General features: G+C 41.9%; 1 protein-coding gene across 10 annotated transcripts in view; it reads left to right on the forward strand.

The window, feature by feature from the left end:
- UBR4 (ubiquitin protein ligase E3 component n-recognin 4) overlaps positions 1-24,212 on the forward strand; it is an 81,901-nt gene that overhangs the window by 5,330 nt on the left and 52,359 nt on the right. For 7 of the 10 annotated variants that reach the window (XR_011135693.1, XM_068915596.1, XM_068915599.1 and 4 more), the window contains exons 4-43: positions 230-359; positions 466-605; positions 959-1,061; positions 1,720-1,861; positions 2,049-2,173; positions 2,889-3,013; positions 3,285-3,344; positions 3,465-3,655; positions 3,896-3,995; positions 4,084-4,221; positions 4,654-4,771; positions 5,197-5,384; positions 5,981-6,140; positions 6,273-6,358; positions 7,691-7,860; positions 8,540-8,822; positions 9,434-9,566; positions 10,038-10,117; positions 10,993-11,121; positions 11,619-11,801; positions 12,024-12,146; positions 12,236-12,465; positions 13,043-13,167; positions 13,748-13,845; positions 13,996-14,153; positions 14,872-15,084; positions 16,087-16,188; positions 17,086-17,186; positions 17,812-18,010; positions 18,238-18,426; positions 18,780-18,843; positions 19,035-19,226; positions 19,832-19,902; positions 20,036-20,183; positions 20,766-20,993; positions 21,276-21,446; positions 21,561-21,743; positions 22,041-22,199; positions 22,790-22,942; positions 23,218-23,445. Coding sequence is in view for 9 of the 10 variants with exons in the window: in XM_068915596.1 (XP_068771697.1) it covers positions 230-359; positions 466-605; positions 959-1,061; positions 1,720-1,861; positions 2,049-2,173; positions 2,889-3,013; positions 3,285-3,344; positions 3,465-3,655; positions 3,896-3,995; positions 4,084-4,221; positions 4,654-4,771; positions 5,197-5,384; positions 5,981-6,140; positions 6,273-6,358; positions 7,691-7,860; positions 8,540-8,822; positions 9,434-9,566; positions 10,038-10,117; positions 10,993-11,121; positions 11,619-11,801; positions 12,024-12,146; positions 12,236-12,465; positions 13,043-13,167; positions 13,748-13,845; positions 13,996-14,153; positions 14,872-15,084; positions 16,087-16,188; positions 17,086-17,186; positions 17,812-18,010; positions 18,238-18,426; positions 18,780-18,843; positions 19,035-19,226; positions 19,832-19,902; positions 20,036-20,183; positions 20,766-20,993; positions 21,276-21,446; positions 21,561-21,743; positions 22,041-22,199; positions 22,790-22,942; positions 23,218-23,445 (5,919 nt within the window). In the remaining variant the exon portion in view is untranslated. The remainder of the gene's footprint in view (positions 1-229; positions 360-465; positions 606-958; positions 1,062-1,719; positions 1,862-2,048; positions 2,174-2,888; positions 3,014-3,284; positions 3,345-3,464; positions 3,656-3,895; positions 3,996-4,083; positions 4,222-4,653; positions 4,772-5,196; positions 5,385-5,980; positions 6,141-6,272; positions 6,359-7,690; positions 7,861-8,539; positions 8,823-9,433; positions 9,567-10,037; positions 10,118-10,992; positions 11,122-11,618; positions 11,802-12,023; positions 12,147-12,235; positions 12,466-13,042; positions 13,168-13,747; positions 13,846-13,995; positions 14,154-14,871; positions 15,085-16,086; positions 16,189-17,085; positions 17,187-17,811; positions 18,011-18,237; positions 18,427-18,779; positions 18,844-19,034; positions 19,227-19,831; positions 19,903-20,035; positions 20,184-20,765; positions 20,994-21,275; positions 21,447-21,560; positions 21,744-22,040; positions 22,200-22,789; positions 22,943-23,217; positions 23,446-24,212) is intronic. The other 3 variants (XM_068915597.1, XM_068915602.1, XM_068915604.1) reach the window with 1 other exon arrangement.

Here is a 24,212-nt window from a genome sequence, read left to right on the forward strand (position 1 = left end):
TTTCAGGCACTGTTCCATAATAAGCGCATGGGGCAGTGTTAGGTGAATTAGCGGCAATTAGTAAGCCTTCGTGGTCTTTGGTATGAGAGCAGAGTTGATCTGAGAGGTTGCAGTAGCCGTATTAGCTGAAGTTGCGGTAGCCTCAATGCAGCTGTGGAGAGTTAATGACACTGAGGAATATTTGGAATCGAGAGAGTTTGAATTTTACTTGATGTCTCTTTCTTTGCAGAAACACCTGATTCTGTTGATAAAGGGGCTGTGCACAGGCTGCAGCCGCCTGGATCGAACTGAAATTATTACTTTCACAGCAATGATGAAATCGGCCAAGTTGCCTCAGACTGTCAAAACGCTCTCTGATGGTAGGTGTTTTCATTTGTGATTATTTCACTGTGACACTGGAGTGAGACATAGAAAATATGATGTTTTTAATGCATGAAACGATATTTTGCTGCCCCCCCCCTGCAGTAGAGGACCAGAAGGAGCTGGCCTCCCCGGTGAGCCCAGAACTAAGACAGAAGGAAGTGCAGATGAACTTCCTGAATCAGCTGACGTCAGTGTTTAATCCGAGAGTCTCATCATCGCCCTCAGTCATGCCAGAGACGCAGGTGAACAAATGGCCCTAGAATAGAAGTGGTTTGATTTTTAGTGTTAATAATGTTGACGCAGAGAAGGACAACGGGCAGTAAGTGGTATTTTTTTTAATACACGTGTATAAGTATAACCTTTCTTTACTGTTTAAATCTCATTTGCATTTTGAGGAACAAAGTAGCAGAAAATAACGGTATGCGTTGTACTGCTAATAGCAGTTTTAATGGCTTATGGAAGCTAATGTTTTCAGTGATACTTGAAGCTCTTTTGAGTTGTACTGTTGATGGACCTTTCTCCTGTATAGAGACTCATTGCAATACCCTATACTTTAAATGCTTCCATGATGTATTTCGTATATACTTGTCTTCAGGTGGAAGGAGAAAATGAGGATCAAACTTCCACGGATCAAACCTCTGCTGCAAAGACAAAAAGCATATTCATTGCTCAGAATGTAGCCAGCCTGCAAGAACTTGGTGAGAATCAGATTTTTAGGTTGGGGGGGAAAAAAGTGCTAGAGGAAATGTCTGTCCTGTGTTACACCCTATGGCTCTGAATAGGAGGAAACTTTCTGACCTAAAGCAGTTGTTGTTTAAGAGCCGCTCGATCGGTTGTCCTGTTTTATGCTGACGTTGCTAAAGGAGGTCGTAACTGTAATGTAGTCTCATTTTCACTGCGGAAGAAATGAACGCAGTATATTTGTATATAGTAGCTGTGTTTTGGGGAAAAAATGTAGACAATATTAAATAGCCTTATGGGGTGGATTACTGAGCAGGTGTGGGAGGAAGGGAGGGCTTTCTGCTCAAATTAGATCTGATGTGCCATGTAGCATGCACGCAGAGCCCTGGGATACCCGTTACAAGTAACGGCTGAAAACTTCACTGTCTGGTTATGCGTTGTAAACTAGGTCTAAGTCTTTATCCTGTTACCTCATCTATGATGGTATTTTCTCACCACAAAGTGTAATTAAGTCAACTCTTAATGAAGGTTAGATGAAACAGATGGTAGACGTGGAACAACGGGAGAAAGCGTATGCGTATTGAAGCTAGCCTGACTGAGCCTGGCTCAGTTGTTCAGGTTAAAAGCTCTCTTGTGGAACAGTAAAAATAAAACACTGCTATTTTTGTTTGGTAGGTGGCTCCGAAAAACTGCTCAGAGTGTGCCTGAACCTGCCGTACTTCTTGCGATACATAAATCGGTTTCAAGATGCAGTGTCAGCCAACTCGTTTTTTATTATGCCAGCCACAGTGGCAGATGCCACTGCTGTTCGCAATGGGTAAGGTTCTGCAGTCGCTTTTTCTCCGGTATGTGCTAGGGGCACTGCGAACATAAACGAGCAAGCTATGCGGTATCAGTATGCTTATGCGGTATCCGTATGCTTCTCCTGTGAGCTGTCTGATGCAGAAAGCCCTTTTCTGAGTGTACATTGCATTTCTGAACCCTAACACATGTCGTTACCGTAGATTTCATTCGCTGGTAATAGATGTGACCATGGCACTGGATACTCTGTCTCTGCCTGTACTGGAGCCCCTGACACCCACACGGCTCCAAGACGTGACTGTTCTTGCTCTCAGCTGTCTCTATGCAGGTGAATGGATTTTCTTTATCATCTCTGGAGCTTTAAGGCACTCTTACTTTTTCTTTGCTTTGTTACCTACGTGTTTAAGGGTCAACCCACAACTAACCTTTATTTCCCATGGACTTGAAAGCTAACTGTATAGTGTGGTGGCTGGGCCAATCTGAATACTGTTTTAGTGACATTGACATCCTGATACGTTCTGTAAAGGTTCTTGTCAGTATTTGAGAGAAAGATAATTCAGTGCTTCAGCACCTTCTTAGTAGCCTGAGAGAGCTGCCTTTGCTGTTTTGTTCAGAGCGTAATATGTTTTTGGGATGCTTATAACTTCAGCTTAATTGGTTTTACCTCCAAATCAACCTGTTTCCTAGGAATGGTTTAAGTACTCCAGAATCCTGAGTGTGTCTGATAGGTACAAGTACAATTTTAAAGAGATACAGCAGTTGAGTATGAGGATTGCCTTAAAAATGGTATTGAATTACACGGTAAAACATTTACTTGTTCGATTGTTCTCACATACCATGTTATATTTATTGGACAAAACTTTACTCTTTTGGGTGTACTTTAGAAGGATTTTCTCATCTGTCAGTGGTAATATTGAGTATTCTCAGCTCTCTCAAGTTTGTGTGTGTGCTTAATACTGCTTGTTCTAATGTACTAAATAGGAACACTTGGGTCCCAAGATTGTCTCTTAATAAGAATGTTACCTTCGCTTATCTACAATCAGGTGTGAGTGTGGCAACTTGCATGGCCATCCTACATGTGGGTAGCACTCAGCAGGTACGAACTGGGTCAACAAGTTCTAAAGAGGAGGATTATGAAAATGATGCTGCCACTATCGTACAGAAATGCGTAAGTAGATGAGAAGGAGAGCATGTTTGTTGTTTTCGTTCTTGGCAAGTGAAGTGGCTAGAATTTGTGTGTATTCGAATTGCTGTACGTGCCTATTGCTTCTAGGCATTAGACTTGCTGATCTGTCAAAAAGTAATGGGGCTGTTAAATGTGGAGGGCAAAAAAAAATCCTGTTTGAGACACTGGAGTTTTAAAAGTGTGTGTAGGGAATGGTTTAGTTACCGCCCAGGAGAGTTCTTAAATGTTACAGAGGCTTTTGATTTATTTGCAGCTTGAAATCTATGAAATGATTGGACAAGCCATCAGCAATTCACGCCGTGCAGGTGGTGAGGTAAGATTTGTTTCTTCGGGAAGGTTTTTTACTGTTTTTGTGCTGGTATATTTTGGCATTTGGATTTATGCTATTTTATTATTATTTTCTTTCTTTCTTTTTCCACTTTCGGGATGATAGCATTATCAGAACTTCCAGCTGCTTGGGGCTTGGTGTTTACTAAACAGCCTCTTCCTCATCTTGAACCTCAGCCCCACGGCCCTGGCTGATAAGGGAAAGGAGAAAGATCCGTTGGCTGCTCTACGCGTCAGAGACATTATTGCTCGTACTAAGGAGGGAGTTGGGTCTCCCAAGCTAGGACCTGGGAAAGGGTATGTTGTTATCTCGCTGAGGTAATAATCGTCCATGTATCTAAGAAGGCACAGCAGGCAACTGCTTTGGAGTCTTACTAGTTTCTTTAAATTTTCTCCCCGTTTGTAATTCAAGTCTTGATTCTGTATTTTGTATATTGCCTAGTTCTTTTCTTTTTCAGTTTAGCAAAGCAGTTCCTTAATCCATTCACTCAATTTCATGTTTTTTGAGATTACATCTTATCTTTTATTTTTCTGTAGACATCAAGGGTTTGGTGTTCTGTCAGTGGTGCTAGCAAATCATGCCATCAAACTGCTATCATCGCTCTTTCAAGATCTGCAAGTGGAGGCATTGCATAAGGTGCGTAGGTAGCATGTATATTCTTGTGAAACGTTTCCCCTTCTGCACTGATGTATGCTTTAAATTCTCTTTCGATGCTGTCCTCCAGGGCTGGGAGAGTGATGGACCACCAGCAGTGCTGGATATCATGGCACAAAGCACATCAATTCAGAGAATCCAGCGACTGATAGATTCTGTACCACTCACTAATTTGTTGCTGACTTTGCTGTCTACTTCCTACAGAAAGGTAGGAATTGGTAGGGACTATGAACATGCTAAGAAGAGTTTAGAATTAAGCTGTCAACCGGGGGCTTGTGCTCTCTCCTCCTTTTAGGAGATGGTAGATTGGACAAACCTATTCTAAAAGAATTTTTCTGTGAGTTCGGTGGTATGTGTGAATTCAGTGAGAAGATGAAAAGGCTGTGTTCAACACAGGTGCTTTCATGTTGATGTTGCTACTTGAGGCGTGGCTTATAAGCTTTGCATAGATGACTTGTTTTCAAATATCCTACATATTTTTGGTACAAATTAAGAGGGGGGAGCCTTGGAGAAGTGTTAATAAATAATTAAGTGGAATTTCGCTTGAAGAAAATTAAAACTGCATTAGGAAGATGGTCTTGTTTTCAAATTCTTATCTTCCATATTGCTAAGATGTCATTTGTTCTGTTGTTCTTTTCAGGCCTGTGTCCTGCAGCGTCAGAGGAAAGGCTCCATGAGCAGTGATGCAAGTGCCTCCACTGATTCAAATACGTACTATGAGGATGATTTTAGCAGTACTGAGGAGGACAGCAGCCAAGGTAATAGAGTCTGCAGCAAGCAACTTAAGTCAGGATTTTACGCTTTCAGACTTGGTGAAAACCTGGCTACTGGGCTTTTTCCTTCATGGACTGGAATGAAATAGAATGCTGACAATATGAAACAGTTTGTAAGATCTGTTTGCCAAAAGTAATGCTGAGTATACTCTTTTATGTAAACTGAAGCCAGAGTCCCTGGGATTTGGCCGTATTGCTTAGGAGGGGATTGGAAATAATTTCTTCTTGTAAATTCCTGCTGGATTGCTGTAAAAGTGCTTGGCCTTGTGACTGGAAGGGAGACACGAAGATAACCGCAGCCTTAACTCTGCTCGTTGAAGCTCTCTGCCAGGCTTTTTCTAAGCTGAGTTGTTAGTGTTGTAAGCGACTACCTTCTACGATGTTTTTGTCTTTCCTGCGTCCTGTGTTAGATGATGACAGTGAGCCCATCCTCGGGCAGTGGTTTGAAGAGACGATCTCTCCAAGCAAAGAGAAAGTGGCCCCCCCACCACCCCCTCCGCCACCGCCTTTGGAGAGCTCCCCTAGAGTAAAAAGCCCTAACAAACAGACTGCTGGAGAGAATGGGAACATCCTGGCCAGCCGCAAAGACCCAGAATTGGTAGGGGAAGATCTTCACAGTTAATGAAGTAACCAATGTGTTGTAGCATTGTTTACTTATCAGTGGCTAGCTGTGTTCACAGATAACGTGATCAATGTCAGGTGTTTTAAGTACACTGCTGATGGAGAGTCAGTGACTGTCTCGGCTTTGAAGAAAGCTCTTTGCTTTATCCTTCTCTCAGGAGAAATATCGTAGTATTTGTTATTGCCAGGGGAGAAAAGACTGAAGATAGTATCAATTTGGGTTACAGAGGGAGAGCGAAAATGAGGGCAGAACTATAAGTAAACTATCTTGTCTGATAGAATGCTTTTAACAACTCCTTTGGGTAAAGTTGAAAATTAATGCTGCAGTTTAGAAGATAAGGGACTTGCAGACTTTTCAGAGAATTGTAGAGTCAATCTCGATACAGAACACAGTAAGTGTGTAGCGAGCTGGATTGTAATGAGTAAAGTAAATCTGCGCTCCCCCACCAGGGTGCCGTTAGGGGACTTGATTTATTTTGCTGATTTAGGGACAGTTTTGTTTTCGTTTAATGCTTGCTAACGCACCTTCTGTTTTTGTTGCTTCTATAGTGCGTTTCTCTTTTTTCTTTTCAGTTTCTGAGCCTCGCTTCAAACATTTTGAACTTTATTACTTCTTCTATGCTGAACTCCAGGAATAACTTCATTCGCAACTACCTGAGTGTGTCTCTTTCGGAGCAGCACATGGCTACACTGGCTAGCATCATCAAGGAGGTGGATAAAGATGGGCTGAAGGGTGAGCGAGCAGAACTTCTTTGCTAGTGAACATGTAGATTGGGATACGTAGACATATATTCTCTTTGTTGTATGTGGAAATTTAAACTACGAGAGAGCAGCAGCAGTAAATGGCTCAATCTCTGTGTTACAGGTACGTCAGATGAGGAGTTTGCTGCTGCACTGTATCACTTCAACCATTCCTTAGTGACCTCAGATCTTCAATCCCCTGCCTTGCAGGTTAGTCTGTGATGGATGTGTAAATGAAATGAAGTGTTTGCGTATATTAATGTCTCTAAATGGACTCTATGCACCTAGACTAGTATGCCGATGACTCCCTTTGGCGCCAGAGTATGTTCTTTTGAGACCAGAGCTTGCAATATTTTGGATCCAACAAGCTGGATGACCTTTGCAGTCATCCGGTGCAAAACATCCTGCAGAGTGTAAACTTCATATCCAGAATTCGAATTATTCCACTGAACTTTGAAGGTGATGAAAACTGAAAACGAAATGAATTTGTATATTTTGTTTTGCAGAGTTGCCTCTATCTATATGCATTTACCAAGAGGCATTTCTGCAGGCTTGCGTGGCTGTCACGGCTGATACCGAAAGGCCTTGGAATTCTCTCAGGAGAGAATCAAATTCATCCCTTTGCTTTCGTGTGCTAACTTTGTAGCTTCTAGGTTTCTTTGCTAGTTCGTGTGCTGACCTGGCTTAATATGTTAAGTAGGGGTTGTACATCTGCTTATCGATCAATGAATTTAATCCCTCTACTTTTTATTGACTCTTTTCTACTGTATTTAAAAAACTTTTTTTTTCTTTTTTTTAAGCAATCAGGCTCTTAAAAAAAAAAAAAAAACCCTGCATTTATAGTTCATCTGAAAAGTAGCAGTCATTACTGGGATCAGTAGAAGGGATCTTCTTCCAAATTCTTAGATCCTGATCATAGTACTTTTCTCATTTGATGCTGAGATAAATAAAAATCACATTTTCTCTATCAGTTTTAAAGGGCTCCGAGTGAAGAGCCTGTACTGTTTTTGAAGTGAGTAGTCCCAACTCCACTCCTTTTATTGGATCTAATGAAGTGTTTTCCTTTTCTAAGCTCTTTGTTTCTTACTCTGTCGCCTTTGGAGAAACAGTTTATCTTCCAGTGGCACTTTTGATCTGTTGTGACCTTTTACACCTTGAAAGATACTCAATTTCTATTTTTTACAAGTTATAGTACCAGCCAGAGTAAATGCTGAATCTGCAAGCTCACCTATATGATTCTGCCCAAGCATAATCTCTCTTGCTAGGTTTTTGCTGTAAATGAGTAAAGCTCATTAATACCTTTTTTTTCCCCCCCGCATTGGCAATGTAATTGAAAGGTTATGTTTTAAGTGGCAAAGTGAAAACATAAGTTCCTTCCATACCTATTCTAAATACTCTAGATAGGAGAAATAATAATGTATTAACCCTTTATAACCACTGGGAACCCTACTGGTTATAGCCACCTGTATGTTCAAAGGATGCTGCTAGTTAAAGCAGCAGGTAGGACTTGCCTCTTTGCAACAAGTCTCTGTTTTGTTCCAGAACACGCTTCTTCAGCAGCTGGGAGTTGCTCCTTTCTCTGAAGGACCATGGCCTCTCTACATCCATCCTCAAAGTTTATCGGTGCTGTCTCGACTTCTCCTTATTTGGCAGCATAAAGCCAGTGCCCAGGGAGACCCTGATGTCCCAGAGTGCCTTAAAGTTTGGGAAAGGTGAGATAAATGTTAAGCTGAAAGTCAGTCCTCTCTTATCTCTCTGATGTTCTGTTAGATCACGGTTCTCCTGGACCAGCTTAACAAATTAGGTGGGGGTTCTCTGAACTCTGATGGCTATGCAGCGCTCAGAGGAGCGCAGGGCTAGCCTTCTGTGTTGCTGGAATTCTTTTCCTGTGGTACAGGAAATGAAATCAGTCACCAGAATTAGGATTTAGGTGGGTGGAGGCTGGAAAAACTACAGCAGTGCTGGTTTGAAAAAGGGAAGGCGACTGTCTTATTTTGGCAGATTTCTGGTAGGAAAAGCCAAGCTTTTTCCACTTTGTGTCGTTACCTGGACGTGAAATCCTCTAATAGAGTTTAGCTGACTTAAAAGGCCACCACTGAGTGGCCTTTTCTGTGGGGAACAAGTTTGCATCTCTCTTTCTCCTTTGAATGATAGTTCATATTTCCCATGAAATGTAGTTGCTAGTTGAATTCATGAAGGTTTTAGTTTTGCATAGTCCTGTTCTAGTGAAGGGTGTAGCGAATTGTTTGAGAAATTGTCAGTATTAGATGGAAGTATAAGCAGAAAATAAATAATTATTAAAATGTTTCTTGAACCTCTAGTTGAAGAGGTTTTAAGAAGGAATCTAAGGCAGGAGAAAAGTCATATATAAGCTTCCTTTCTTATTGTCAGGTTTGTGGGCACACTGAAGCAAAATGCCTTGCAGGGCACTCTTCCCAGTGACACGGAAGACCTGAATGTCGAACATCTCCAGCTGCTGCTGCTGATTTTTCACAATTTCTCTGAGAGGGGCCGCAAATCCATCTTGACACTCTGTATCCAGACGATCCTGGAGCTGACAGTGAACATGGATACCCAGCTCTGTTCCGTACCGCTTATTGTAGCTCGTCTGCTCTTGGTGTTTGACTACCTACTCCATCAGTATTCCAAGGCCCCTATGTACCTGTTTGAACAGGTAAGATTTTGAGATCGTGTTTTGGATATTTATTTGGTCATTCAGCTGACCTCTGTATCAGGTAATCCTTTGATGTGTTGTGATCTCTTCATGGCCTTTGCAAGTAACTCAGTTTTGGTTTTGTTTAACAGCCTTTGGGGTAATAATGAATGAATAGTTGCAGCTGCTAATTCCTGGCAGCAGATTCGGATACAGTGTAAATTCCTGGTGTAACTACTGTCCTAAAAAACACAAAAGCAAGGGTTACGGGCAAGGTGAAAGCCCACCTTATCTTTCCAAATCATGAGTATTTGGGGTGTTTAGGCACTATTTCATGGATACCTTAGACATAGTCTTCTTGCTTTAGCTTTTCACTGTTGGGTTTTCTTGGCACCGTTCTCATCAACGGGTTGCTAGCGTTCAGCTTTTTCAGTTATTGTAATCTTGACCATTGATTTCAGCTGCTTACTCCAAAATAAAAGTTACGAGGTAGGGTCCAGGGCTTCCCTCAGAAGCTGGGAAAGTTTGTGTTTTAGCGGTGGCGTTGTCTGGGGCTTATGGGGTTCCACCGCTGGCCCTTAATAATGAGGATACCCTGGGTTTTTTTTTTTTTTTCTCTGTTTTTTACTTAGGTGCAATATAACTTGCTTACTCCACCCATTGGCTGGGTGAGTGGATCCCAGGACGGTAGCAGACGAACCTCTGTCCCACTGTATCATGGATTTAAAGAAGTAGAAGAAAACTGGACCAAACACTGCTCATCAGGTCAGAGAAGGAAATGTAGAGGAATTTTTGGTATTCCAAGATTTGATTTTTACAAATAAAGGAAAGCCCTTCCTATGGCCTGGCATGAGTACCTTTCCGTGCTTTTGAGGGGCATAGTTAAAACAGATGAGATAAAAATGCGTGTAATTTTAAATAGAAAAGGAGGAAATTAACAAATACTCCTGAATGCTTGAGCAGTTTTATTGAATAAAATAATTGTCTAGGAGCATGCTACAAGTGATTGAGAATAAGTACATATTTCTTATGTCAGGGTTATGGGAGTAGGAAAACCTTGGCTGCATACACCATTCTTTAAAAGCAGGTATAACGTGTCATGCCACTAGATTAGTAGAATCTGGTATGAGTCTTAGAATATGAAAGGGTTTTTGGAGATGGAGGAGAGAGGATAAGATATTACTGGTAACTGAAATCTGTCACTTTGAACGTTATTTTTTTCTACTCATGTTCCAGATGCAGTTACACAGCCCAGGTTCTACTGCATCCTGTCTCTAGAGGCTTCTGAAGATGATCTGAACCGCCTAGATAGCTCGGTATTGGAATTTCTGTTTTAAAGACATTCCTCTAAGCCTTCAGAAGACTGTACTGCCTTGACAACTGGTAGAGAAAATAGAGGGAAAGACTTGATGAAGCAGCAAGCACAGAAATTTTTCTCCAAGTGGAGAAAAGAATAGTGGGTCAAGAAGATTAGATGGGATTCCCATTCTCTTTTTGTATTTGCCTGCATGTCAGGGAAATCTGTATGTAAAGTGTACTGCTGTGAAGATATGTTGGACTTCTTTTAGTAATACTCTAAAAAGGACTGTATGTATGTATAGCTTTAGAAAGTTCTAAAAGGCTTTTTAGTTTTTTTGATGACGTTGCAATACGTAAGCAGAGCCTGACTTAAAAGCTGTTGAGTGAAGTAGTCTGTGCTCATCTAGTCCTGATGTCTTGGTAGCTTATTTGGGAGAAATCAAGGCTACCTGTGTTGCACTGAAAGAAGCAGAGGCTCAGGAGAGGCAGCAGACTCTTTTCTGTTCATTTGTAGCGTGTGATTCAAATAAGTATGCTATGGCAGAGGGCCCTATCGTATCTGTACTGATTTTCAGTGCTGCTGAAACACCTGAGACAAAGATGCTATGCAGTGAAGTTGCTTTACCTTCCTTTTGCTCCGTCTTTTCCCTGGGTTTTGTTTGCTCACTAAATTTGTTGTCGTTAAGGTTTTGATGACCTTTCAGAGTACGTACGTGCAGCATGTATTAATGCTGCGTTGGTACCCTGATTGGGCAGAGAAGCACTTGACAGAATTAACTTCCTGAAGTTATTCTGAGGATATTCTGAATATCTGAAGGAAGACTTTGACTGTATATGAATGGGCAGTTGTGCAGTTTGCAAGGCAACGATCCTGACTTGTCACCTCTTGCAGGTTTGCGAAGTCCTTTTCTCTAGGACGATGAAGTATGATGAGCTTTACACAGCCCTGACTTCACTACTTGCAGCTGGATCACAGTTTGATACACTCAGGAGGAAGGAGAACAAAAGTGTCACTGCACTGGTGAGGCTATACGTGTTGGTGTAATGTTGTCTGTGCTGAGAAAACAGAGGATCTTTTAGTATAAAACTAGTCTGGACAGTGTCTGGAGGAATGGAGAACTTAAAGCTTTTATGACTAATAGTGATACTTCTGGTAGTGGTAAGTTCTGTATGAGTTTTTAATTCATAACATGTTTTAGACTTGCTGTATGTCCCTGGGGATTCTAAGAGGTCTGGCTGAAATATGATGAGGCAAAATATTTTTGCGAAGTCTCTCTCTTTTTTTTTTTTTTTTCCCCTCCCTCACTCCACTTTAGAAGGAAGTGAGGTGAGATAATTCTGCTGAACCTGACTTTTTAAATTACGTTTGGTGCATAATGTGACAGAAGCTCAGTCCAGCATTTGTCATCTGATTTGGCACGTTTGTGGACGTCCATAGATGAGATAGCATTGCAGTGGCTGTAATGACTGCAGCAGCAATCTTGCTTTACTAATTTAGCCAACTGTACTTCTGTTTAGGAGGCCTGTGCTCTTCAGTACTACTTTTTGATACTGTGGCGGATACTAGGGATTTTGCCTCCATCCAAAAACTACATGAATCAATTGGCCATGAACACACCAGAGATGAGCGAATGTGATATTTTACACACGTTGCGCTGGTCCTCCCGTCTGCGTATCGCATCTTATGTCACATGGATCAAGGTAGAGCCTTTACTTTATAGGGATGGTTTGTAATGTTGTGAATGTGACTCTCTGATATTCTGTGCAGACCGCGTATGGGAATTGTTATGTGGGTTTGGTGGTGAGAAATGGGGACTCGTGTTTGCGTTTTCTAACGTGTTCTAGCCTGGTAGTTGGTAGAGTGGTTAATTGTAGAGCCGTTCTAAATCGTTAAGTGTGATATATCTTTTTCAACATCTGTAGGATCACCTTACCAAACAGGGCATGAAAGCTGAACATGCTACTTCTCTCATTGAATTGGCCTCAGGCAAGTGCAGCTCAGTGAAATATGATGTGGAAATAGCAGAGGAGTACTTTGCTCGGCAGGTAAGCTGGCGTGGACGCTACCGTGTACGTGGAGCATCTGTTTTTGTGGAATGATTTGCACTTACAGTTCCATCACTTCATATTTTAAGATATCTTCTTTCTGTGGCGTGGACTGCACCACTATTCTTCAACTGCATGAAGTTCCCAGTTTACAGTCCATTTACACCCTCGATGCTGCAATTTCCAAGATCCAGGTTTCTCTAGATGAGCACTTTTCCAAGCTAGCTGCAGAAACTGATCCGCACAAGTCTTCGGAGATAACCAAGAACCTCTTGCCTGCTACGCTGCAGCTTATTGACACTTACGCTACGTTTACCAGGTACGATCCTTAGCACCTCTGATGGGAATACGACCTCCTTCTCTGTGTGAGGCTTTTCATTTTGTTTTTTGTTTTCTTAGAGGTGGGTGCCTTTTTTTATAGTCGAGTATAATTATTCCTACTTATGTCCTCTAGAATATTGAATGTTTAAAAAAAAAAAAAAGTAGCTTCTCAAGCCTGCGTGTGTAGTGTTATATCTCCGTAATCTACTTGTCTGATCTTTGAAGACTTTCTCGCAAGCTTGCAACTGAGCTGCTATTGAGACGGTCAGAGAGACCAGCGAGGGGGAGAGGAGCATTAACTCTTACAGTAGGAGTCTGAGGTCTTCTAAACTCTCTTTGGCTCCTGTGTAGAAGAAAGAAAAAGTAAATCAGTTTTTCTTTTGAGCAGCCACTTCTCCTGAGAAGTGGCTTAGTAAGTGTCTTAGAGGAGATGAAAGACCAGAACTCCCTTAGAGGTGTCACATGAAGTACGGGGGCAAAACTTCTGAAGTTTGCTTTCCTATTTATCCCTGTATTGACACACTTAGTTTTGAAATGCTATTTCCTGAAATCAATTCTTTCCATCCTGATTGCAGATCTTACTTGCTGCGGAGCCTCTCTGAAGAGGGCTCTCCTGAGAACAAACCTTCTGAAGAGAAGCTACGAGGTTATGCTGCTGTCCTTGCAATTGGATCCAGCCGTTGCAAGTCAAATACTCTAGGTGAGGGTCCTGGATAGTTTAGAAGTCCTTTTGAATGTAGCTGAAGCTTTCTACAGTCCTGCCAACATCAACTTCAAAGCTGTGCGCTGCCTAATGCCTTCTCTTTCTCAACTATCGCTTCAAATCGGTGTGTCACCCGGTCAGCAGCAGACTGGATATCTTTTCCTTTTAGTATTGTAGCAGCTGAAAAAGAGAGGAGGCCTTGAAAGAATAGCTATCTTGTACGCTTATCTGGGTTTGAAATGCTTTTGCAACCGTGTTAATGCTCCAGCGGCAAAGCATGGCCTAGCATTGGGAATTCTGAAATGTTCATGTTTTTTTCCATGTTTTCTGTCGCCCTTGAAAGGCGAAAGAAGCTGCGAAGCTCACGCGAACTTTAGTGATAATTTTGACTTGTAGAGAGGCATGAAACTAGCCTTCAGCAGAATTACTGCTCAAACAAACTTAGCTACTTCTTTCTGATCAAGACAGTTATGACTGATTCAAATAATCTAGTTTTAAACAGTGTCCTAACAGCATTCCAGTTTTCAACAACACCCGTGAAATTACGCAGTGACTTAGGTGCCTGTATTGACTGCAGGTCCAACACTTGTTCAGAATTTGCCATCAGCTGTGCAGACTTTATGTGAATCATGGAACAACATTCATACAAATGAGTTTCCGAACATTGGATCATGGGTGAGTCCAGTCCTGTGGCTAGATCTGACGTAATCTTAACTCGGTAAATTGCTGGGAATGTTGGATAGTGTGCTTTCTGGTTTAAAGAGAAGTTCTTCTGATTTTTTTTTTTCTTTTTTCTTCCTTTTTTTTGGTCTCAATCCTTCTTAGCGCAATGCTTTTGCAAATGACACGATCCCTGCAGAAAGCTACATCAGTGCAGTTCAGGCTGCCCACCTCGGCACTCTGTGCAGTCAAAGTCTACCTCTTGCAGCTTCCCTAAAGCACACCCTCCTCTCCCTGGTCAGACTCACTGGGGATCTTATTGTGTAAGTGACTTTTTTTTATAATGTATTCTTGATGTATAGTTCTGTCTGCTCTTTTGAATTTCTGTCTTCCTCTGACTCTTTTGATAGAGCGCTTCCTGGACATGTATTTTGAACTAAGCCTTTAACTGAGCTACTTCCGGTGTAAATTTCTAAATTCAAAAATGAATGAAAAATAGCCATGCTGTCTTTATCTGATATCTCTAGAAGTGAAACAACCTGAGAGAAATCTGTAATGCTACTTTTTGAATCAGGATGTAAAGAAACTGGGATGTCAGCTGTAGCAATATGGATCTAACTGATTAATTTGTATTTTGTTACTGTTCAGTTGTGTGATATTTTCAAAGCATAAGGAAGAAGTGAAATGAAAGTGTCTTTTTTTTTTTTCCAGTGACTTGTTCTAAGATATTCTGAAACAAAATAGTTACTGACAATGCAGACATATCTGAAAACCATACTAAGTGATAATATGACTGTATAGGAAAATATTGTAGCCGTATAGATGCAAAAAAAAAAAAAAAAAAGGCAACGTTTTGGAAATGAGACCCATTTTCCTGAGGTGAAAATGGTTGGGCCAGTATATTTAAAACTGCTTTTTGATTTAGGTTTCCCTCCAGACGTATGTATTACTTGTGTGACTTCTGATTTATTCAGTAAGGACATTTCTTTGCTATAGCAAGTAGATACTTATCGTTTTTTTTTTTTTGTTTGTGTTTTCAAGCTGGTCAGATGATTTGAATCCACCACAGGTGATTCATTCCCTGTTGCCCCTTCTTTTGGAGACCAGCACAGAGAGTGTGGCAGAGATAAGCAGCAATTCCCTAGAAAGAATCTTGGGCCCTGCAGAATCGGATGAATTCCTCGCACGTGTTTATGAGAAGTTGATCACAGGATGCTATAACATACTGGCCAGTCACTCTGATCCAAACAGGTAGTAGGTAGTCCTCTTTCAACAAGGCTATATACAAAGAATTACTACGATATCTTAAAATACCCATATAGTTTCTTCAGCAGCACAACAGAAAGGCCAAAAAACAGCTTATCTTCATCTATTGAAGGCTACTGTACTTGTTGACTGAAAATACAGAATATTTTATTCAAGTTACTTTCAGCATTGCAATTTAGGCACCGTGGGTTTTAGCCATCTGTTGTAACTCTGGATGGATCACGTGATAGATCAGGATGCTTTTTTATTTAAGCGAATAGAAAATTATGGAAATACAAGCACAAAAGCAGAGCTGAAGATGCCAGCCTGACTTGCTTTATGTTCTTATGTCTCTCTTTTTGCTCTTATATGGATACCTAATCCCTGCTTTATCATGGCAAACTCGCCAGATTTATGCTTCCCTCCCCTAACTCGCTGCATGTATAGAGAGAATAAGCTTGATGCACAGATGTTGATTCCACCAGTGTGGAACATAAAACCATTAGGCATGATGATACTGCATCTTGTTAACACTGATCCCCTCTGGATGGAAGGTATTCAGGAGGAGGTCTACTGCGCCTTGTGGCAGAGAATGTAAACGTAATTGGATTTTATGTGCGGGTTGCGTTGCGGAGTGTGGATGAACACAGGAGGGAATGGGGAGGAGTAATGCTAAAAGAGACTGAAGGTGTAAAAAGAGCAGCCAGTTAGAGGAATTTGTAATGTGATGTGTCTGAGAGGTCTAGGTTATGCTAGGATTCTGACTGTGCAACTTCCTACAGCATCATCTGCTGCTTTTTTCTGATCATTTGGTGGATTTGTTGGTATTTATGTCATGTTAATTCATCAATTGTTTTTCTCCTGCATCTTGGAAGGAGAGTCGCCTTCAGCTAGTGGAAGGTTTATTAGAATTATGTTAGCAGAATTAGTTACTTCTTGGCTTTCAGAATTGTTGAAACTGTTGAAGTTTGTCTTACATGTTCTTGATTAACGTGCATCTTTGATCCTCAGTGGCCTGGATGAGTCCATCTTGGAGGAATGTTTGCAGCATCTGGAGAAACAGCTGGAGAGCAGCCAGGCACGGAAAGCCATGGAGGAATTCTTTTCAGAAAGGTGAAGACATCTTGCAAGTTGTAGGCCAAGGATTTTATTTCTCTTCTTTTCTCTTAGCTTATTGCTCTCAACACTTATGTTAATGCCTTTGTGCAGGAAAATGCAGGACTGTATAAGGACAGGATACCCTTCAAGCAGCACAGGAGAGTGTGAAAAGAGCTCCTGTGTGGGAGAGGAGCTAGGTCTTAGTCACTCCAAATAAAACGTTTGGCGACTCCTCGTAGCGATCGGCAGTGGAGATCTTGAAACATGACTGTTATGTCAAGGGCCTTAAAAGGGCATTTTTGGGAGGTACTGGTCTATAAGGCACTACCGTTCAAGTTGCAAAATCCCATGTTCTCTCAGTGCCTTCTTGGGGCAATAGATTCATATTTTTAAGGGTGGAGGTGGGGTGCTGGCCTGACTTACAAGAACGAACGCAAACTGTGATAGAAACACCGTGGCACAACAACAACATGGGGAAGAGATACAAGAGATGAACTGGAGGAAAGTTTCTTCTGATTAGAAAGCTGACTGATGTCTGTTTTGGCTCTCCACTTGTTCAGCAGTCCAAAATTGAAACAGTTTGGCTGTTGTTAACATGGGAAGGAAACGTAGGCAAGGAAACATTGAAACTTGATTTGGAAACAAATACAGGTCCTTTTATGACTTAATCTGTGATGAATAATGATTTATGACTCTTGAGTTTGAGATTTACAGGTTTGAATCTGAGGTAGGAGTTGTCTGAAAGCACCTACTGTGGCTTGGCTGCAGAGCAATGTTAATGTTACAGTGTGCTTCCCAGACTTAGATCTCTGCATAGTACAAACTATTATGTATCAGAGTAGCTGTAACTAAATAGAAGTGGAAAAAAGGACTTTTTACAAAGCTTGACTTAATTTTTCCCCCTGCCAATAGTGGAGAATTGGTCCAGATCATGATGGCGACAGCCAACGAGAACCTCTCAGCAAAGTTCTGTAACAGGGTGCTGAAATTCTTCACCAAGCTCTTCCAGTTAAGTAAGTGATTGTGTTCGCTATCTGCGTCGTGCCTTTGTCCACCTAATATTGTTCTTGTACTAGAGAGGTTGCAATAAGAAGATGCTTGGAAGAGAAGCTCTGAAAGGAAGTGACGGCTTTACACTTAACGGTTTCCTGTCATGTTTGTGTTTTGTTCTTTCTTTTCTCGCTTCCCCTACTCAGCTGCATGTATTTATTTGACCTTGTGCCCCTTTAGTATTTGATAGCAGCTAACTTTCTTGTTAGGCAGCGATTAAGATGATTTAGCTCTGAGGAGAAGACAGATGGACTTTTTGTGCTCATGTTCTCGTAATGCCTGTGAGGAAATAATTACTACATCTTGGAGAAATGCCTTGTGCTCGTAATAGTTGATTACTTATCACAGTAAGGAGAGAAAGCAGGAGTCTGAGAGAAGCTAGGAGAGGAACAAAACTTAGAATGACTGTCTAGGCAGCTCTTAGCTTCGTACTCCGCAAGTAAATCATGCGTCTGTTCTGTTTTGCACTGGGTACCAGTTCCAACAAAACATTTTGTATCTGGGTGAGACCAGGAAGAGAGGGAAAGCTATCTTCAAAAACATCCCTTCATAGCATCTCTGTCACTCACTGGTAACTTTTCCTATTAGCTGAGAAGAGTCCCAACCCCAGCCTGTTGCGACTCTGTGGCTCTTTGGCTCAGTTGGCTTGTGTGGAACCTGTACGTCTGCAGGCCTGGTTAACCAGGATGACCATGTCGCCACCCAAAGATTCAGATCAACTGGACGTTGTTCAAGAGAACAGGCAGTTGCTGCAACTCTTGACAACTTACATTGTTCGGGAAAACAGGTAGAGTACAGCCTTTATAATTTTGCGCTGTTGATTTGTTTTGTTCTGTAGATACGCAAGTTAATTATGAGTTGTGATGGCTTCCTGTTGTCAGCTTTCCGACAGAATAGACGGGCTATGGCTCTTTGCAGTGCAGGCATTGCTATGTCAGTGCTCTTGCGATGTGGGGCTTAGCTTTACTTCAGTGAGTGATGTACTGCATCTGAAACTCTCTTCTTTTTGATTAGCCAAGTCGGAGAAGGCGTGTGCACTGTTCTGCTGAGCACTCTCATACCAATGGCAACAGAAATGTTGGCCAATGGGGATGGTACAGGCTTTCCTGAGCTGATGGTTGTGATGGCAACTTTGGCTAGTGCAGGACAAGGTGCGGGACATCTCCAGCTTCACAGTGCTGCTGTTGACTGGCTAGGGAGATGGTAAGAGCAAACTGTATGCTACTGTTTGTTCATTTGTATGGTTTAGACTCATCTTTTCTGGTAGCTTGGGGGCAAGAGTGAATGTTTGCTGATCCAGACTTATTTTTTAGTGCAATGTTTCTTGTTTGGAATACAGGATGACTGAGATGAGCTTCTTTGTTTGTCTGCATTGAGAATAACCGTGTGATCTCTTTGTCTTTTCCACTCTTGATGGTTTAAGTAATGACTGCAGTGATACATTTCCTGTTCCTGATATAGAGCAAGCTAAATGCTTGAAGCTGTTTGTGAGACCTGGGTTTATACTTCCCAAAGGCTGTTAGTTGCAACGATTTTTCCTCTCTCTCCTGTTACAGCAAGAAATATTTGTCTCAGAAGAACGTGATAGAAAAAATGAATGCCAACGTCATGCAGGGGAAGGTAAGACATGTGACTGTTGCTCAATTTGCAGCAATACAGCTCGTGCCTGAGCTGTATCAGCTGTGCTGTTCTGGTTGTGTAGTGGGAGTGGAAACGAATTTGGTTGAGGGGGGTGTTATATTTTCGTGCCCTATGGCAGCTATTGTGGGATTTAAGTATTGCCTCTCCTTTTCACTAATCTTTGCTTACAGCATGTTACTATCCTGGAGTGTACATGCCATATCGTCTCTTACCTGGCTGATGTCACTAATGCACTGAGCCAAACCAGTGGCCAAGGACCAAGTCATCTCTCCGTTGATGGAGAAGAACGGGCTATTGAAGTGGATTCGGACTGGGTGGAAGAGTTGGCTGTGGAGGAGGAAGACTCTCAAGCTGAAGATTCGGTAAGTGATGATCACAGTTAATGCTGTAAATGAGACGGAGATTTCTGTTACAGCTTCCAGATCAAAGTGTTTCAGGTTATAAATTAAAATCGTTTTGTCTGTTTCTAATGTGAGGTTGAGTGAAGAGCCTTAGTTGTCCGATCTGGAAGGGAATTCATCTGTCATTCTTGCGTAAGTCTTTTGGCTTTGTGATGTAAACAAAAGTCAAAAGCTTTTCTTAGAAAAAGAAAGAAGGAAGTGGAGCAGGAGTAAGAGGTCTGTTTTTACCTAATTGTTTTCAATTATTGGGTTTTATGTCAAGCAACTTGGAGTAGGCTTTAAAGTGCTGCTGTTATTAACTCATTCTTTAACGTTTGTCATCTCAAAATAATATTTTTGTTGTTATTTCCTTTTTATTGGCTCTTTCTTTCTAGTTGCTATAAAATGAGGCCAGTCCTCTCTCCAAGTGGTTTAATACCAGCTGCCTTCTTTTGGCTAGGTGGTGCTAAAACTCACTGTTCCTGAAAAGCACATTTAGTAGATGAGGAACATGTTCTGTACCGTGTGCCTTTGCTGTAGCTGTGCAGTTGTAACGCTCTACCAAAACACCTTTTCTTCTCATATAGGATGAAGATTCTCTTTGTAATAAACTCTGTACCTTCACCATCACACAGAAAGAATTCATGAACCAACACTGGTAAGAATCTTGCAGTTTGTGGTCAGAATCAGGTCAGCCTGATATTTCTGGCCGTTGAGGAGGAGAGAAATGCAGTCTGTAGAGCTTTCCTGAGGCACTGCGATTTCTAACTCATCTGGTTCATTTTGTGCAGGTATCATTGTCACACTTGCAAGATGGTTGATGGGGTTGGTGTTTGCACAGTCTGTGCTAAAGTTTGTCACAAGGATCATGAAATTTCTTATGCCAAATATGGATCATTCTTCTGTGACTGTGGAGCCAAGGAGGATGGCAGTTGCCTGGTAAACTGTCTCTGCGTCAAAATTCAAGCAGTTCTGCCCGCCTCCCCCCCCCGACCCCCAAAGTGATTTCCTAAGTTTTTAAGGACTTCCGCAGAGTTTTCTGTTCTGCAGTAATTATATTACAATACAAATGCATAAGAGTACCGAGCCTTGAAGGCGTTGCCTTTCCAAAGAACTTTCCTTCTCCCTTCTAATTTACAGCTTGCCTGGTGACTTAATTTTTTTCACCAAATAAATGCATTGGCAAGTCTCTCTCCTGAAGGCTACTGAGGCTCCACCTACTTTATACAGAACTCAAAAGTTGACTTAAACTATCCAGCTGTCAGATACCAGCTCTTCCCATGCTCTCCACTAGTAGCAACTAAGTTACTTTCAAATATGAATGTTTTTCTAATATTTGGGTGGAGAGTGACAGGCAGGATACAGGACGGTTGTTCTTATTTCAGTAAAATTGCATTCCATGAGAATTCCATACCATTTTTTCCAAATTACATTATTACTGCTGCTATTACGGTCTGTATTCGTTTTGTCAGTGGTAAAACGGTCTGGTTTGGGCTCTCAGTATTGCTGTTTCATTCCCAGGCTTTGGTGAAGAGAACTCCCAGCAGTGGTATGAGCTCTACCATGAAAGAGTCGGCATTCCAGAGCGAGCCCAGAGTGCCGGAGAGTGTCATTCGGCATGCAAGCACATCTCCTGCTGAGAAAGCCAAGGTCACCATCAGTGAGGGGAAGGGCCCTGATGAAGAAAAACCCAAGAAGAGCAGCTTGTGTAGAAATGTCGAGGGCTGTCGAGAGGAATTGCAGTCTCAGGTACAATTATCAGCTAGCTGTTAAAGGGAAGATGGTGTATGGTGAGGGTTAATTTTGAATTCTGTATTGAGTACTGTCAACAGCAGTTTAGTCTGGTGAAGGTTGGATCTTAGGCAGGCTTTGTTGGTTATCGGCGAAGTTGTCTAATTTTTCTGCTTTTCATTCTGCTAATGGGGATCATAAAAGCAGCATCAGGTTTTAAAGAGCAGGTGAAATGCAGCTCTTATGAAGATTCCTAGCAGGAGTGTCTTATGCCTGACTTCCCATATCTGGTTCTTGTAGGCTAACTTCTCCTTTGCTCCTGTGGTGCTGGAGATGCTGAATTTCTTAATGGATGCCATTCAGATAAACTTCCAGCAAGCTTCAGCCATGGGCAGCAGCAGTCGCGCCCAGCAAGCTCTCAATGAGCTTCACACTTTGGACAAGACAGTAGAAATGACAGATCAGTTAATGGTATGATGCTAAAGGTGTTAAGAGTACTTGGATTATGAGTGAGAGGGATCGCTTTTAAGCAGAAAAGTTTCAGTGATATACTTTCATATGCTCTATCCATTACTAATGACTCAGGTCCCAACTCTTGGCTCTCAAGAGGGTGCTTTTGAAAATGTCCGCATGAACTACAGCGGTGACCAGGGCCAGACGATCCGACAGCTGATCAGCGCTCATGTGCTGAGGCGCGTGGCGATGTGCGTGCTGTCTTCCCCGCACGGACGTCGTCAGCACCTGGCTGTGAGTCATGAAAAGGGCAAGGTGAGTTCTGAGAAGACAGATACCTCTAGCTCTGTAAAGGTTGTTGGATTGTAAAGGAGACTGAAGCAGCCTTAAAATACTAAACAACAAACAGAAAAAGATTCAGGCTCCCTGTCATCAGAGCTGGGTCTCCTGTAAAGTATTGGTAGCTGAGAAAAAGCTCTTCTCTTCAGAGAAAAGTGTTCTTGCAGCAGAGACGGTGAAAACTGGGGAGGAATGTAATAATAGAGCTGAAATTGCAGCGTATTCCCCGCCCCAATGCTGAAGTTGGATAACTAAGTTCATTTCATTTTGTAGATTACAGTCCTCCAGCTCTCAGCATTGCTGAAACAAGCAGACTCCAGCAAAAGAAAATTGACCCTTACTCGCCTTGCGTCTGCACCAGTTCCATTTACTGTACTGAGCCTTACTGGAAACCCCTGCAAGGAGGACTACCTGGCTGTGTGTGGACTGAAAGTAAGTGTCTGACAAGCCCTTTTTGTAGACAGTTGGAGATACCATTTCAAACCAGGCTGTATTTCTTTCCTCTGAGGAGTTAGGCTGTAAAAATTCCAAAGGTCTGTCACTAATTTTAGCTCATAAATCACTTTCATGCTAGGTATACGTACTACTTCATTTACTTTACATATGAATAATTTAATAAATGGGGGCAATGCCCCAGATGAAGTATTTCGTATTAGGGTATTTAGGCCAATTTTACTTTAAGACAGGAGCCAAGATGTAGCCATGTGAAACTTAAAACGCGATAGACCTAGTCTGTAACAATTCCGATGTTTCGTAGCAAGGACGTTTCTGTGTGTTCTCTGAAATTTGGATTCAGCCTTCGCAGTTCAGAATGCACAACCTATTCTTTAGCTGAGAAGCAGTTGGACTGAGATGTGTTTTACAAATTGTATTGTAGTTCATCTCAAATGCAGGAATTTGGATTCTTAGAGTATGAATCATTACTGGAGCTAAGAGGAATGCTGGCTTTTAACTCTCTTCTTGGCTTAAAACGTTTACATTTTTTTGTTCTAATGTTTGACTCATGTTTTTCGTTGCTCCAGGACTGCCATGTGTTAACGTTCAGCAGCTCTGGATCAGTCTCTGATCATTTGGTACTTCATCCCCAACTAGCCACTGGAAATTTCATCATTAAAGCTGTGTGGCTGCCAGGATCTCAAACGGAGCTTGCTATTGTGACAGCAGATTTTGTGAAGGTACGGTTAGTCATCAGCTATGGATGATGTTTCAGACGTTAGAGCCTGGGTCTCTGATGAGTTGCATGTAGGAAAATATTACAGTATTCTTAGAAATAAATTAGAAATATAAATCTGCAGTGTTTGACTACTGTCAATTTAAAAAAAAAAAAAAAAAAAAAAGATTTTCCCTAACATCTAGTAGGCATTCCCTTGTCTCAACTTGGGTCTTTTTGCATTGTCAAAAAGGACTGTTCCCTAGCTTAGCAATTAACTTTTCCTGGTTCTTCCCACAGATTTATGATCTTTCTGTAGATGCCCTGAGCCCGACGTTCTATTTCCTTCTACCAAGCTCCAAAATCAGGGATGTCACTTTCCTCTTCAATGAGGAGGGGAAGAACATAATAGTGATCATGTCCTCTGCTGGGTACATTTATACACAGCTTATGGAGGAGGCGAGCAGTGCCCAGCATGGACCATTCTATGTCACCAATGTGCTTGAAGTGAACCACGAGGACCTAAAGGTAGTAGTGACTTCCCTTTCTTACTGTATGAGCTGCAGCAGCTTTTTCTCTTTCATTTGCCTCTGACAGTTGAAGGCAGACGTTTTCTTCTTTCTTTCTTTCTTTCTTTTTTCTTTTGATTTCCTGATCTAGATCAGTTTGGTTGCTGTTCCTCTAAAGAGAGAAATATCCTTGCAATGAAAGGGGATGGGGGTGAAAATTAAACCCCTTGAGCCTTTCATCTAGAAACGGATCGTGTTTTCCATGGTTGGGTCTGAAGTTATGCCCAGCAGGATTTCTCGGCAGGGAGATGGTTTCAGAGCAGGGCCGTTCTCAGAGCGAGGCACTCTAAAGGTGCACTAACCAGAATGGATGAGGTTATCAGCCCTTGCTGGGGTTGCAGAGATGCTGTGAGCCTCTGTTTCTGGTTGGTAGCAACTCTGTAGTGCTCTTGGTGCATGCTACGCGTGCAGGTGCCTTTTAAAATCTGTCCAAATTGTATACGGTGCTTTTTCTCCCAGACTGCTCCAAAACGGGGAGATAGATGAGAAGGCCTGCAGGAAAGCTCTTTTATGAGCTGGGAACATGGCAAGGGCTCCATGCGAGATTGTCATACGACTTTCGAGCGCTCAGACGCTGTAGCTGAGCGCGCTACCTACGGCCTGCGGCTGTGCAATCTCAGTATCCCGTTCAAAAGCCTTTGAAGTATCTGATGGATGAGTTCACTGAGGAGCGCAGCTTATAAAATTGTCATTTAGGGCTGTGTTTAGGGCGGTGCAGGGGGGGAC

The sequence above is a fragment of the Struthio camelus genome, chromosome 21, assembly GCF_040807025.1.
Source record: "Struthio camelus isolate bStrCam1 chromosome 21, bStrCam1.hap1, whole genome shotgun sequence".
In the NCBI taxonomy this organism is placed as follows: Eukaryota; Metazoa; Chordata; class Aves; order Struthioniformes; family Struthionidae; genus Struthio; species Struthio camelus.